Source organism: Protopterus annectens, chromosome 12.part0 (assembly GCF_019279795.1).
Source record: "Protopterus annectens isolate FY-2018-M chromosome 12.part0, PAN1.0, whole genome shotgun sequence".
NCBI lineage: Eukaryota > Metazoa > Chordata > Ceratodontiformes > Protopteridae > Protopterus > Protopterus annectens.
The window spans coordinates 254,810,070-254,826,524 of NC_056746.1; the positions used below are offsets into that span (position 1 = coordinate 254,810,070).

The window sequence follows — 16,455 nt, forward strand, 5'->3', positions numbered from 1 at the left end:
GAAGGCAGAGTACCAGCATTTTGGAAGAAAGCTGTGGTGGCTGTATTACCCAAAGAGGGTAACAAAATTTCATTTCTGGCTCCATATAGACCTATTTCAGTTTTAACCATGATTACAAAGTTTTTATGTCTATACCTATTAAGAGAATGACAAAGTTGTTACCAAAGTTGATAGATATGGATCAGTGAGGTTTTGTGATATTAATGGAACAGTAATGAGTCAGAGGGTAGCAAAGTATAACATAATACCACTACTGTTGGCGAATCATGACTTACTGAAAGCATTTGACAGTCAGCAGAGATTTCAGGAGCAGGCCTATTACTGTATTTGTATTCCCTGATAGAATAATAGGGTTAATAAGGAGCATACATAACGGGTCAGATTTAAGGCAGGAGGGTTCCTCTCTGAAAAGTTAATTTTGAACAGAGGAGCCAAGTGAGAATGCCTTCTTTCCCCAGTGTTGTTTGTTTTATATTTTGAGCCATTTACAATTTATTTATTTATTTATTTTACATTTGTTACAAGGAAAGTCATTCCATTTTAATATTATCAATCTTTCCACCTCATACTGTCACTGTGTCCCAGTCTCTCATACAGATTCCACAAATCCAGAACAACCTCCAAAGTCCATATCCAGTTTAAAACTGCTTGCACTGTTACAAAGCAATAAAAGTAAAAGCTTCTTATTCAAAGATACAACTGGTATGGTACTCAAGAAAATTTATCTTTATTTGTAAATTATATTATTTTGTACTTGAAAATTAAAAATGGACAGTTTGGCATCATGGGGCATTTTTTTGGACAATTTCAAGTCTTTTCAGGATATAAAATAGATGAAGTCAAAACAAATGCTGTAGTGGTACACTATGTACCCATGTATACTTTGGTTCAACAATATTTATTCTCATGGGGACATGACAAGACAAAGTAATAAGGTATATCAATTTAAAATATTTTTTTGGCAGCTAAGTATATGTGGGATGAAACTAAATAAAATATAATACAAAAATTGCAAAACTGGAAATTTGTGATTGTAGGTATGGGTAGAAAGATAACAGTGGTAAAAATGTTTTTACCCCCCCCCCCCTTAGCCTTATATACAGGTCAGGCATATCTTTATCAAACAAAGGAACTATTATGGATGATTTTTAATAATGAGCTGAAAGAATTTATTTAGCAAGGAAGAGGGCAAATGTTAGTGGATAAGTTGATTTTCCCCATAAAACAAAGTGGTTTAGGGTTACTTGAGTTGAAGATGTACTTTAGAGCTACACAGTTAAGGCTCATATACATAACTTAAGCAGAAGGTGTATGCATGCTTTTAAGGAAAATAAAAATAACCATACAGAATATTAAATTTATAAAGTAGCTGAAAGCATTCTGAGAACTAATACAGAAAGGGAATGCAGAAGGGAAATTTTAGAAATAGGTATGTGCTGAGTAGGGGTATAGAAAATAGGCAAGCAGAGGTTATAATTTACTGAAGGAAATTACCAAAGGATCCAATGTATTGGGTGAAAATAACTCCAGTGGAAAAGGTAATAAGGTAGGATAAGGCTGAGCAGAACTTTGGACTGCAAGTTAGAGTCTGCTTTCCCCATCAGGGATTGATAACAAAGTACAGGCAAGGAGAAAGGAATAAAGGAGTTCTAAGTGAAAGACTAGATCTAGTAGACTTTTTACTGAGTCTAGAACAGAAGCTGTTTTTAATAAAGATATAACAAGTAGGGCATATTAAATATTGCACAGTTTATGTATGTATGTATTTATTTATTGAGTTATTCATTTATTTGTTTTCCAGAGTAGTGCACTGATCAGTGAGGAGGTTAGAAAAGATTAAGAAAAGAAACAGAGAGGCAATTTACAATGGAACTATAGGAGAAAATTTGTAAGGCTCTCAAGTATGCAACAGAGTCCAGAAAGTTTAGGGGGTTTGCATGGATGTGTTTGCACAGGTATTTTTATGCCCCAAGCAAATCTTCAGAGGATTTTTATCTCAAGTAGATAGCAAATGCTGAAGGTGTGAAGGGAAGCTGAGAGAGGTAAATGTGAGCATGTTTTTTAGGGGGGTGTGTAACATGTTGAAAGATTTTGATTTTAAAAATCTCCTTACAGAGTACTTTGGCAGACACGTTGGGAACACATTGTTGTTTCTTTTGATGTAAGACAAAGGATCTGAGTTGCCTAGACGTAAGAAGACTTTGCAAAGCTTAATGTTATTGGTTGCCAAAAAAAAAAGCAATTACAAGAAAGTGGAAATCAAAATCTAAAACAATGTGTAACAGAAATATTGAGCATTATAAAAGAACTGGATGTAGGATTTTTAGTAAAAAGGAAAGAGCAAATTTCATAGAAATAAGTGGAATTTTTGGGAACAAAATAGAAACAGTAATGTTCAGGAGGAGGAAGAGTGAAGTTTATGGAAAGGCAGGAGCTGACTAACTTATGTAATATTGGAGTAAATAAAAATTGTTAAAAAAGTAAGTCTCTCTATCTATATCTATGTCTGTATATACACAGATGTATGATTTACTTTCAGTTGGTCAACTAACACATATGTTGACATCCTGAAGGTAAACTAATCTACGTCGAAAACTGAAACTTCGACTACCTAGTACACATGCACCTGCACCCCTCCACTCTAATTATATACACTAACTCTGAGACTGCACAATCCCCAGGGAAAGAGAATATTCCCCTACCCAAGGAATGTCAATTTCACACAGTTGTTGACTATCTGTATCTGTCTGTATAATTAACCAAATACGGTCAATTAAACAGATGTCGACCAAACTCTCTGTCGACCAATCCAATGGAACCCATATATATAGGGTTCCTATCAGCAGACCGAAGACACATGTTTTTGAATGCGTCTTGGTCGAACTGACAAAACCGAAGCTACAAAATATGGAAGTGGCATGTAAGAGAATTCTTTCCCTGGGAAAGAATTTGTTTGGCCGCTTCGGTACTTTGCCATTTTCAGCACTGTATTGCAGTCTCGGAGTTGGTATATTTAAGTAGGGGGGGGGGGTGTGGGGGGGTGCGAAGCCCCCCACTTAATCTCATGTTTTAATGTGCTTACTTTTTTTTTCTTTGTTGGAACAGCGATTTTTCTTCCCTTGGAAAAAAAATCACTGTTCTGACAGTTCGGTTTTGTAAGCTTTTGCTTACATGGTGTCGATTAATCACTGTTCGCTTACCTAAGCTTTCAGTAATCTAATATAGACCATATATATATATATATATATATATATATATATATATATATATATATATATATATATATGTGTGTATGTGTGTGTGTGTGTGTGTGTGTGTGTGTGTGTGTGTGTGTGTGTGTGTGTACATATATATATATATATATATATATATATATATATATATATATATATATATGTATGTACACACACACACACACACACACACACACACACACACACACACACACACACACACACACACACACACACACACACACACACACACACACACACACTCGACTCTGGCTGTTTATGTAAATGATGTGTTAGGCCTGTAGTGTTATGCAGTGTTTCCACACTGTAAAGCTTCCTTTGATGTTATCTAGCTGGTTCACCAGACTTCCATCCTGAAAGGAAGATGCTTAGCTGCAGACTACATTGAATGCTTTACAAAGGTGCAGGCAGTTTTGTCAGTCATTCTTTGGGTATTTTCTTGTAGTGTTACTGAAAGAGTGGCATAGCTGTACCTTCCCAATAATTAACTGCTTTTTAGTAAATTGCATTCTGAAAACTGAAGTTGTCATGCATGTATTGCCTATATTTATAAAGCCGGCTGTAGTTGCAGAAAGCACTGAGTTGGTATTCACACAGTCTGGCTGGTGTGAAATCACTAGAATCTGGCATTATCTGCTATTATGATGAGTTCCTCACATAGCTGTTTTTGTTTTAGTGTATGAAATGGTTTCACAGGATCTAAGTAGTTTGTGTCCGAGGTCCTGGCAATATCAATGTAGTATTCGACAGCATGCTACTGTTAAGATTTATACATCAAACTGTTAATGTCTTTAATCATATGTGTTGTTCTGTACAAAATTATTTTGCATAGTCCTCTCTAGACTGTTCTTGAAGTTATCATATATTACTTGTATTGTGCTACTCTGAAGAGGCTTTTTTTTTCAACTGCAATGTGATGCTAACCTTGTGCATGAATCTGGTACAAGATTTTGCATTTCATAGGCATTGTCATATTTTGCAGGTGTCGTGTATGTGGGATGACATCAGGTGGTTACGACAGTGTGTCACTTCTACCCAGTCATCTTGTTCCTGTGTCTTGCAGGCTCGCTATAAGATGCTAATGGCAGTTTCACAGATGCAGGTGAGTTATTCAGCTTTCAGTTTGATTTGTTTAAGTCACTGTTTCTATTTACCTAATAAGTTCATAGGTAAGTACTGGGCTAGCTTCCCTTACAGGCCATTTTAAGCATAGCCAATTTACCTCAAAGGGAGAATAAAACCCTGTATCTTGTATCTGTGAGGTAAGCTCCTTAACCATTATGCCACACCCCCATTATGTCAAGAAAATTGTTTACACTGTTATTCTTATACTGAATTTACCAACAGTTCATGAAAGATGCAACTTCATTCACTCTGTATCAGAAGCACAAGACTTGGAATTATGAGCCTCACAACTGTGAAATTAATTTAAACTGTAATTATCAAAACAATCACAAAACTCACTATAAAACCACTAAAACATATTTTTAAGGGGTGGGGGGCTTATGCAAGCTCTGACTCCAAGACTTATAGCTCAGACTAAGAGGAATATTCAGAAGTAGCACAACCACATACTTAGTATATATTTCCAGGATTTGTATGTTTAATCCTGTTTTTTTCCACGGATCACAATTGTAGCGTTTGGAATGTTAATGGGTAATTGATTTCACTAGCTTATTTTCAACCATTTGCAATGAGAAGCAGTTTCCTTGGCATAATACAAGTGACAGAAACTGTGTCCCTTGGCTTCCCTTGTCCCACCCCTTTGCTTCAGCCAGTATTAAGGTATGCCAGGTTCTTCTTTCTAGAGCCATTTTCTGAAAGGCATAATTTACATTTATTTGTTTAACTAGTTAGTTTTACCATTGATGAGTTGGAATATCCAGCTGTGAAATCACATTTCATATTCCTGGGTAGAAAATCTCCAAACATTTGCAGAATGCACAATTAGACATAAACACATACACATACATGTATATAATATTGTGACACAGACAGAATGAGAAATGCAACCCAGCTAAGCTAATACAGGTCATATTATATAGTGATAAACAAAGCAACTGTGAGTATATACACAGATGCAATAGTTTTACTATACTCAGTGATCCCCCTCTTGATATAATCTTAAGTAATTATTTTTGGCAAGTGCTTTCTGTCCTTCTCAATTCTGTCAGTGGATTTTGCCTAGTTTTATTAGTTTGGTCACTCAGAAACCAGGGCTTCATGAAGTAATGGTCACTTTTCATTCTTTCCCTCCAAATGAGGATTCTCTTCTATTTATTTTTATTGGCCATAACTAGGTATCTAGGTATCATAGGATCTGTAGTAGGCATTGAGATAATATTTAGACCAGAAGCGATTACTAAGTAGCATAATATTTTTAATCTTAATCTTAATTATGTCATAAGGATATGTGTATTAAAGAGTGCATTGTGTGTAGCAATCTTTTAATTCAGTTATGTGTTCACATTTATGTCATGCAGGTCTTAGTCCTCCAATAGCCACAGACTATACTATGTAGGTTTAAGCTAATCCTTATTCATTTATTTGGTCATTTATTTATTAATTCATTAATTTATTCATTATTCATTCACTAAATCATTCATTCAAGGTGGAAGCAATGATCCATACAGCCCACAAACCAGGCGTTAGGCATTTCATAATAGTTTTTAGTAGAAGGTGTTACATGGCATGCACGGCATGCATTACATTGACTATCTTCCAGATTTTATACCAATAAAGTAATGTCTGTTATAGGCCTCACTGAGACCAATGACTGGTTTGGTGTCAGAACCATGGCCTTAAGCTCAATGCCAAAAAATGTGTCATCATCCTCTTTGGGAAAAATACGGTTGCCATGAATTACCACACTGATGATAGTCCACTGAACACAGAAGGCATTATAAGAGATCTGGGAACACAGGTTGACAGCAACCTCTCTTTTGACGACTACATTGCCACTGTGGTCAGAAGGTCATTCTTTGTGGCACATCTCATTACTAAGGGTTTTGCATCTAGGAAGAAAGAGGTCATTGTCTCCCTCTACTCTTCCCTTATTAGGCCAATCATTGAGTACAATGCCTCATTTGGCATGTACCTCAATAAACACCTGCAACAACTGGAAAGGCCACAAAAGTACCTCACAAAGAGGATCCTAGGCCTTAAACATTTGTCCTATATGGACAGACTCAAAAACATCCAACTATTCTCTGTCTCATATCGCCTACTTAGAGGCAATCTCTGCTTGACTTACAAAGCCATGTCTGATCCAGCTCTGTTAGAAATGCTACATCTAAAGAAATCCCAAATCCTCCACACCACACATTCCAGAGACCTCAACCTCATTACCACAATCAACAGAACATGCTGGAGGGACAGGTTCGTAATCCTAAGACTGCCCATGCTATGGAATTGACTTCCCATACATGTCAAGCAGAGCACCTCACTGGCTCTCTTCAAGAGAAATGTTAATGAGTGGTTGGGAAATAGAAAATTCACCCCAGAGATCACTCCAGTGGCTTTATTCGACAGAGGCACTGGGAACTAAGGTTGGGTGGCACGATGCCAGGGTAATCCTATGGGCTAGGCTTGTAAAGGCTCCAGGGCCATTAGCCTAGTACACACCTATGAACCTATAACACCATTCCTCCAAACCAGACATCTTCTGAGCACTGGATAAATAAGCTTTCTTAACTTTATTGATAAATTAGATTCCTGAAAGCTGAATGGTGGAATCTTACCTAGGTTATTCCTATTCTGTTAAATTTTGCATGACTATCAAGTACAGACAACTATATTTTCTTGTTGTCTGAAATGTCAACATCTCCAGCATTCCTCTGATGTTTTAGTTTCTCACATCTTTCTTCTAATCACAGACTTAATACTTAATACTTAATACTTTGGAAACCATAGATTAATGGTTAATCCATCGATGCAACTGCTGAATGTTCACCTTTCTTCTAGGTTTGGAAATGGGCTTGTGTTTTCCAGTGGTCATCCAGCTTTCTCTACCTGTGAGCCATAGAAGTAATCAGTCAAATTTGCCTCTGTCAGGCACTAGTACAAACTTTCCCCTGTCAGAGGCTGGAGTGTGCAGTTAGAACTTGTCTGATTGAAGACTACAGGAACAGGGCTCAGTTTTGAGATTTTTTTACTGGTTAATTGGGTAATATTTTTAAAAGCCTTATCTGATTGCTTGTATTCATCTAAAGCTGTTTTAAGTGTATTTTTTACTTTTTGTAGTCGTTTAAAGCTGTTTTAAGTGTATTTTTTACTGTTTTTGCCTTATCTTTAAAAAAAATTTTTTCCTTGTTTCCCACCTTTCTAAGCTAGTATACTCCAGTTTTCAGGCTAGTGCTGAATTCAGGGCTGTGTTACAAGTTTCTGAGTTGCCCATACCTTACTTGGATAGAAGGAGGTTTCTCTGTTCACCTGTGAGAGAGGGAGCTTTGAGCAGCCATCTGTCCCTGGAGGAGTGGTTCCAGCCCAGAAGTTAGTAGTTTATATGCCATTTTGGGCTAATTTCTATCTCTTTCATTTCCCTGCTGTAAAAAACATGTTTTCACAGTTTTGTACATCCAGGCAGTGCCAGTTAGCAAGGACTGAATCATTCCTGGCTCCACCAAGTCTCCTCTTCAGTTTTTCCCTTGAAAGTAGTCTAACTCTCAACCTAAGCACTTAAAAAGCATCCTACAGTCCAGCACTTGCTCAGACGTAATAGCAAGCACTAATATACCCCAACACTTGATTGCCCAGCAGGGCAAGGCTCATTATTCACCCCACATCAACCAAGCGACTAAGCAGCTCACCCTACTATTCAGGCATGACCAAAGGGCAATTTCAGGTATACTCTCCAGTCTAGCAGGTGAACCTGGGTATCCTGAGGCAATGTTACAACTGCCTCATGTACACAGATAACCCTCTTCTCCTACCAAAAAACATTAACATATGTGAGAGATGCAATTATATAGCTAAATTGGAGGCTAAGCTCTCTCCATCCAAGACTGGAACAGGCAGTCATGAGGAGAAGGTTAACACTTTCACCACACCTCCAGCTTCACATAGACATACTAAACCAGCAATGGCAAAAAATACACATAAATACACAAAATCATACTCGGAGGCTCTAAATAAAAACCTGCAAAAGCATCAGAGACCTACAAAGCAGACACCCAAAAAATCTGCACCTCCGGTCACAAACCAGACAACACATGAAACACAAAATCAGTGTGCCGCACAATCACAGCCCTTAAGGTGAAATAACATGCCTAACACACTAGTAATAGGCGACTCTATAGTCAAGCACACTGATGTCCCACTCACTAGGCTGGACAAAGAGAAGATTACTGTTAGCTGCCTGTCGGGAGCCAGAATCCGCCACATAACACAAGTACTCAGGTCACTGCAGAACAAGTACAAATATGACTCTGTCATTGTTCATGTTGGTGTGAATGACCTGAGACATACCTCCTTGGACTACATGAAAAGAGACATGGAAGAGCTCTCTGATCATGTAGCCCAGGTGGGTATGACCTTGACTCTGAGTAGCATCCTGCCCTCACCAAGAATGATACCTCAGTATAAAGAAAAAAATATCAATTTCAACAATTGGCTAAGCTTCTGGTCTCATTCAAAGGGGATCTAGTTTCTGTCAGCCTGGGATGACATGCTCGACAAGCCTCGTAGCTTTGCAAGAGATGGCTTGCATCTGTCACCCCTAGGCTTTCGAATACTGGCCAAGGCTGTTGCTGCCCCCATAGTGCCTTTTTTAGGCAAGGCTCAAAAGTCAAACCCACCTCCATAAACAGCACAAATAAAAAAAATGAGGGTTATGCTACTCAAGGCCAGGAGTTAAATCTCAAAATGCATGCGCTCGAAGCACTCCTCAGTATGGAGAACATCGACATCTGTGCAGTAACTGAAACCTGGTTCAAGGCTCCACAGAGCACCCCGGAACTACCAGGCTACAACTCATACCACACATTTCAACCACAGAACATGGACTGAAACACAAAAGAGGGGTGTATCCATATTCATCAAGGATACCTACACCTCCAGGTTAGTGGCACAGCATGATACCTCTGAGATCATCCATGTGCAACTAACATTGGGCAAATCTGCACTGCAAATTGTGGCCTGCCAGATCACCCTCCATGACCCAGGACCACCACTCCACCTTTCTGGAGACACTGGAAAACATGAAGGTCCTACCGAACACCCTAATATTGGGTGATTTCAATTACCCTACCATTAACTGGGAAAACTACTCAAGTACAAACTCCCAGGTCCAGCGCTTCCTGGAATTTATCAACTCAAATGCCCTGGATCATCTGGTAAACTCCCCTACCAGAGGTGAAAACATATTGGACCTGGTCATCGCCAACATGGGCGACAGGTGTCCCGCACCGAAGGTCAACCCATCACTGGTTAGATCAGACCATAAACTAATCACTCTGGATGTCCACACCACCCCACCACCCCCAACCAAGGAAACTACAGTGAAAAACTTTTCTATAGCAAACTTAACCTTACTTAAGACAGAGGTGGTAAGTTTCACAGCCCCCACGCTAAAGGGTAACAGTGTCCAAGATGCAGGAACCTTTACAAATGCACTCTATGAGCACCTACAATGATGCATGGATCATGTCATCCCTAGCAAAACCAAGACTCACTCCACTAAGAGAAGGAAACCAGTCTGGTGGATCCCTCCCATAAACAGGCTATACAATAGAAGGATGAAACTAGTTCAGAAAAAAAGCAAATCCCAAGAAGGAAAGACATCCCTGATCAGTATCAGTAAGAAACTAATGTCCCTCATAAAATCATCCAAGGCTAACTTCAAAAGAAAAATAGCCAAGGATTTGAAAGATAACCACAAAGCCTTGTTTAGCTATGTCAATAATCTAAGTGGCAACTTGCAGATATGCTCTGAGCTAGTGCAAAATAGCACAAAATATACTGAACCTACTGATATTGCCAACATCCTGGCAGATAGATTCAGTACAAAATTCACCCCCCTCTTACCCCCAAAAGGGCCCACAACAATACCGGAAAAGTGTAGTGTCCCAGAAATCACAGACGCAAAGCCAAAAGCACAGCGTCAGTGGGGCCAGATGGTGTCCCAGGCTGCGTCTTGCACGAACTATAGAACGAACTAACCCCCCACCTAAACACACTGTTCAACCTCAGCCTCTCCACAGGCTATGTGCCCATAGAATGGCACACATCAACGGTTATTCCGCTCCACAAAGGAGGGGCCACAACATACCCTGGTAACTATTGTCCCATAATCCTAACTAGCCTGGTCTGCAAGGCTATGGAGTGCATCATCATGGAACTCAGTAACAAAGACACTGGGAACCTCCAAACACTTGACCCGACCCAGTTTGGCTTTGCTAAGGGCAGATCATGCCTACTAAACCTGGTTGACTTCTTTGAGACAGTCACCAAGGCCATAGATGAGGGGAAGGTGGTTCACACAGCCTACCTTGACCTCGCCAAGGCTTTTGACACCATTCCCACTTGGGAATTATAGAAAAACTCACCAACCTGAACATAAACCCCTACGTCATGAGATGGGCTGCCAACTGGCTTACAGACAGGAACTCACACGGTAAGAATAGCGGGCTACAGGTCCGACTGTAAACCAGTCACAAGTGGTGTCCCACAAGGCTCGGTCCTGGGACCCCTACTGTTTGGCATATACTTCTCAGAAGTACAAGCAAACACAGGAGGACTATAGCTAACCAAGTTCGCAGATGACTGCAAACTCAGAGCCATAATTGACTCTCCGGCTGACATGGACATTCTCCAAAAGGGCCTTACTGAGATGGACACCTGGTGTCAAAGTCATGGTCTCAAGCTAAATGCCAAAAAAATGCATAGTCATCCTATTTGGGAAAAACAAAACACCCATGAATTATCACATAGGTGGCAGCCCCCTTAATACAGAAGAGGTAATAAGAGATCTGGGGACCCAGGTAGATAGCAATCTCTCCTTTGACAATCATATTGCCAAAGTAGTTAGGAAATCCTTCTATGTAGCCAATCTAATTACTAAAGGGTTCACATCTAGAAATAAAGAGGTTATAGTGCCCCTCTACTCGTCACTCATCAGACCCATCATAGAGTACAATGCCCCATTTGGGATGTACCTCACAAGACACTTCCAACAGCTGGAAAGACCACAAAAGTACCTCACCAAGAGGATTACTGGCCTCAAACATATGTCCTATGCAGCCCGATTGGAAAAACTCCGGCTGTACTCAGTGGCATATAGTCTTCAGAGGGTAGTCAAACACCTCAAACATATGTGTACCCTCAATAATTATTACAGGGCTGCAAAGCAATGCAGTTTTGTTAGTAACATAAGATGTCATGCAAGAGCAGGCAAGATAAGTATATATATATATATATATATATGTGTGTGTGTTTTGTTATAGGGGACAGCAGCTCTCTCTTATGGTGTTGTGATAGAGGGAGGTTTGTGAATATATCAACACTTTTTTGCAGGTATTAACAAATCATTCTGTTTGAGCTCTATATGCATCAGCTATTGAACTTAAGATATTTTTTTTCAACATGTCTAAGTGCAAGTGAAATTATTTTACACTCTCAGTGATGATGTCAAGCTCATATGGGACATAGTACAGTGTGATTGTCACACTTGGTTGTTATTCCCTGTACTCCAGTGTATGAGTGTGCGTGTTTTTGTGTGTGTGTGTGTGTGTGTGTGTGTGTGTGTGTGTGTGTGTGTGTGTGTGTGTGTGTTTTGGGGTTTGGGTAAGAGTTTTATGTGTATTTTGTGTATTTTACCAAATATTCCTTACTGTGTTCATGTGGGTTTCCTCCTGGTACTCTGCTTTCTTCCCAGATTCCAAAGAAATACAGTAGATGCATTGTACATGCTAAACTGGCCATAGAAGTGTATATGCCTGTGAGTGTGTAGCGTGGAAGAACTACTGTGCCAGGACTAGCCACTCAGCAGTGTAAACCTTGGCTCTAGATGATTGTCACTGTTAAAGTGACACCCTGACTCCCATGTGCAAAAGTCAGAAAAGGGCTTGTAGGTTGGATGGATGGATGGATGGATTATGCTCACTATATTACTCTTGTACTGATATTTTACTGAACTGTGGACTGATGGATGCAATATCTTTGGAAGGAAGACATCTCTTCTATCAGCTAAATGTTACGTGCACACTTATAGCCACATAAGTTTTGTCTACAGCTCCACAGAACATTCCATAACTCGCATTTCTGCAAATCATGGGATTTGTTGTATATCACCTCATTTGCATACATTCTGAGTAACTGGACTTCTCTGGTCACACATTTGTGTATGCTCTTTGCTCTAGGCATGCGAGAGGTGTTCTGAATTATGCAGTCTTGAGTTCTATAAACTTTTCACATACCACCCCATGTAGTTGTGTACAGTTTTCAAAAATAGTGCCACCCCATGTAGTTGTGTACAGTTTTCAAAATCAGTGCTCCTAATCACTTGTATACTTCAGCTGAAATAGTGCCAGAAATATAAATATAAATATAAAAATAAATATAAATATGAGCATAAACATAAACTTATGCAGTCATAATAAATAAACACATCCCACAGTGCACATTACAGCTTGGGATCAAACATTTTCATGTCTTACTATTACAAGCAGATAAAGGCTAAAGCCATGTCTAATATACTGAGCCTCATTTTGTATGTCAGTCAGATATGCACATGCTTCTGAAAAATGTATTTCAAGCAAATTCTATATATCTGCAATTTCACAGAATCTAAAACAAAATTCTACATTAAATAATAATGGGCACAAGTAACAGTTCAAGATTAGATGTCAAATGAAATAGCAGAGAAGTAATACAATAAGTTACAGAAAATATGTAGCTGCTGTCTTAGTAACCAAATAAACATCAGTTATGTTCATTAAAATTAGACTGTCTCAAGAACAATCCTTGTATAATTATAACCAAACGCATAAAATTATGGAAGCACTGAATGCATGAAATTATTTTCATTATGCAATTTTATAATAAAATTCTGTCCAGCGTTGCTCCTTATTCATAAGTTTCCTAATAAGGCTATTTATATCATCCTTCCATCCATCTATCCATTCATTTGGTGATAATCCAGTTTAACCTTTACAGGGTTTCAGGGACACCAGAACCTGTCTTATCAGCTAGTGGACACAAGGTGTTGAAGCTCATTCTGGACAGGGCAGTGATCTAACAAGAATGCATAAGCACATTCAGTCAGACACTGCATGTTCACCTTTGGACAAGTCTGATATTACTAGTTGACTTACTGCATGTCTTTGGGAGGTGGGAGAAAATTGAAACACCCATGCTGACAGATTTAGGACATGAAAATACCACACAGAAGATACTCCAGCTGAGAATCTAACTAGTAGACACCCTCTTGAGTTGAGGTAGCAAAATACCCTCTCAATCTCTTTGCATAAGAATTCTGGGCAAAGCCAAATATAACGGGGGACAAATGCTCAAATTAGGGACAGATTTTAAATACTTAAATTTTGAAGATTATAGACTGACAGGTTTTGCTTTAACATGCATTTTTTTCTGAAGAATATGAAGTCTAAAACTCAAATGTCTGTCATTACTAACTGACTCACTCCTCAATGATTTGATAGAAAATTGCATATTCTGTGAGGAACTGTTGAAAAAAAATATGAGGCAGAAATCTGGACTCTGCAAAATCATAGACAGTTGAGATGTATATGGGTGGCAATGCTGCTTGTTGCTCCACTGTGTCTCCCTTATTTTATGCATTTTTTGCCATCCTAAAATTGAGCAATCACATCAGACAGTGCAAAACATCAGAATAATCATTATATCTTAGTATACTTTTGTGGTCTGCTTAAATGGCTATTTCTCAAAGTCTGCTTACATAAGCCTACTATAAATTAAAAAGCATGAACATTTTTCATCCAACATAAATTCTAAATAAATTCTTTGTAATGCAATTGCAATGTCATACAGTTCTCTAAAGCTTTAGCCAACCAGCTGTCTGCCACTGCTTTTTTTTCTTTTAGTTTAACCGCTTATGTCCATCCACTTTTAAAGGCTTAGGTATGAACATTTCATATAAAACAATTTCTGTTAACTACATAAAATAGTTACATTTTAATTGTTCATAGTTGCTTTCTGCAAGTTGTCATTTAGTAGTCTAAGCATTAAGAAGTCATAAATACTGCTAGTTATCCTGCTAGCAGTAGTTTCAGCTGAATATTTTCATTAAGGCCTAAATGAAGACTTGAAAGAGATTGAAGCCTCTATTGACAGAATCGTTCTTATTTTACAATAATGCCTGCCATAAGAGCTAGCTCTAAGGAAATATAAGTTACTATAATTGCCATTGGTCAACAAAGTGATAGAAAATTTACTTTAAGTCTCTTCCCCTCTGTGTCTATGATGGACTGAATGACCACCTGATAGACATCTGCAAGCAACAAATGAGCTTATCTGCTAAAGAAATAAATTATCTAGGACTGCAGTTTGTGATCAGAAAGTAGTTTGTTGACATAATCCATACTGATACCCTCATGGCTTCTTGACATGATGGGTAGAAGTGAATTTTCCTTTTTTGTTGATATGCAAAACCACTGTTGTGTTGTCAGTATGGATAACTATAGCACCTTGAGGCAGGAGGTCTGGAAATTCCTAAAGTATGAGGAGGACTGCACACTTCTCCAGAATACTGATATGAAACTAGCTTCTGACTGTGGTCATAGACCTTAGCCAGTCTGCCCTTGGTAATGCTCCTTCTTTCTAGGGTGGAGGCACTCCTGTAATGGCCACTAAAGGGGTAAGAGTTTAGAAAGGATTATCCATCAATAGAATTGAAGTATGTAGCTACCATGTCAGATTAGTTCTGCAAATTCCGGATGTCTTTGCTTGTAAAGATGTTGGATCTGTGAGTTGGGACCATCAAATTATTAATGATCAATGAAAAACTCTCATGTAGTAACTTGCAGAGGGAGGCAGGTGTACAGTCAATGCCATCAGCCCCAGAGCCCCTAGACAAATACTGGTTGTGGCACATTATAAGTTAAAGCTTTGAGAGAGCATTTGTAGTGAAATGACTATGTCAGTTTGTAGATGAGTCCTGTTTAAGAGTGTTTACATTGCAGCCTATGAACATCAACAGCAGACATGGCTCCCACTAGGACTTTACAGTGTTCTCTTTAATCTTCAAGGACTAAAATAGGTTGAACAGTGACTTCTGAGCAGATTTCACCCTGTTCACTGAAGGAGTGGTGAGGAAATAATTATTCAGAAAGGAAAATAGCTTCACCTTTGGCAGTCTCTGGTTTGCTGCAGTTAAGGACATAAGTTTGTGGAACCGCTTGGGGACTGAAGTGAGACAAAAATGAAGAGTCCGAAATTGGTAATAACTGGCTTCTATCCAGAAGTATATAACCTACATGGAGTCCTTGGCAATGTCCTTTCACTTTGTATCTTTTTTATAGGTCTCAGAGATGGAATTTCTAGAATAATGGAGAAATATTCAATGGTCCAGATATCATTCAAATACCCAGGAACCTTTCAGGCCCTCTAACCTACTCTCTGACAATCTGGGTGGCTAGATGGTAGATGCTCAAGCTGAGACAACTGCAAACTGTTGAGGCTGATGTAATGAGACATGCAGGTGCCAAAGACAGCAAATTCAGAACTGTCTGGGTTGACAGTGTCAACACTGGTACTAGTATAGCACTCAGAGATGAGAGTGTCAGCCCCATTCACTGAAGAGCCAACCCCCCTGTGGCTAACACCGACAGTGACAGGCTCAGCATCAGATTTACCACCAAGTGGCTGATCTCCAGCATTGGGGCTAACAAACTTATTGATCTGGAGCCTGACTTTGAGAGCCTTGACCCTAGAGACCTGAAAAATGATCTTATCAAGGCTAACATTGATAATGACAGGATGTGTCAATCCCAACCCAATGGCCCAACCATGATATCAGGGCTAACTGTCTCACCACCAATGGAAACATCAGCATCAAAGCTGTCAACACAAGTGGGAAGACTGTCATCAGAGCTGCTACTATTGAAGGCTTTGGGCCTAAGATCAATACTTCAGTCCACTGCAAAACTTCTGATGTCAATATCACAATGTCTTGATTTAGTGCTGGACTTCTTGGGGCTGGCATTAGGATCCTAGGTGCCATTGCTGA

General features: G+C 39.1%; 1 protein-coding gene across 1 annotated transcript in view; it reads left to right on the plus strand.

Annotated features, from left to right (window-relative positions):
- LOC122816489 (ankyrin repeat and fibronectin type-III domain-containing protein 1-like) overlaps positions 1–16,455 on the plus strand; it is a 2,048,587-nt gene that overhangs the window by 1,731,859 nt on the left and 300,273 nt on the right. Inside the window, exon 13 of the mRNA XM_044089320.1 lies at positions 4,237–4,356. Coding sequence (XP_043945255.1) covers positions 4,237–4,356 — 120 coding nt within the window. The remainder of the gene's footprint in view (positions 1–4,236; positions 4,357–16,455) is intronic.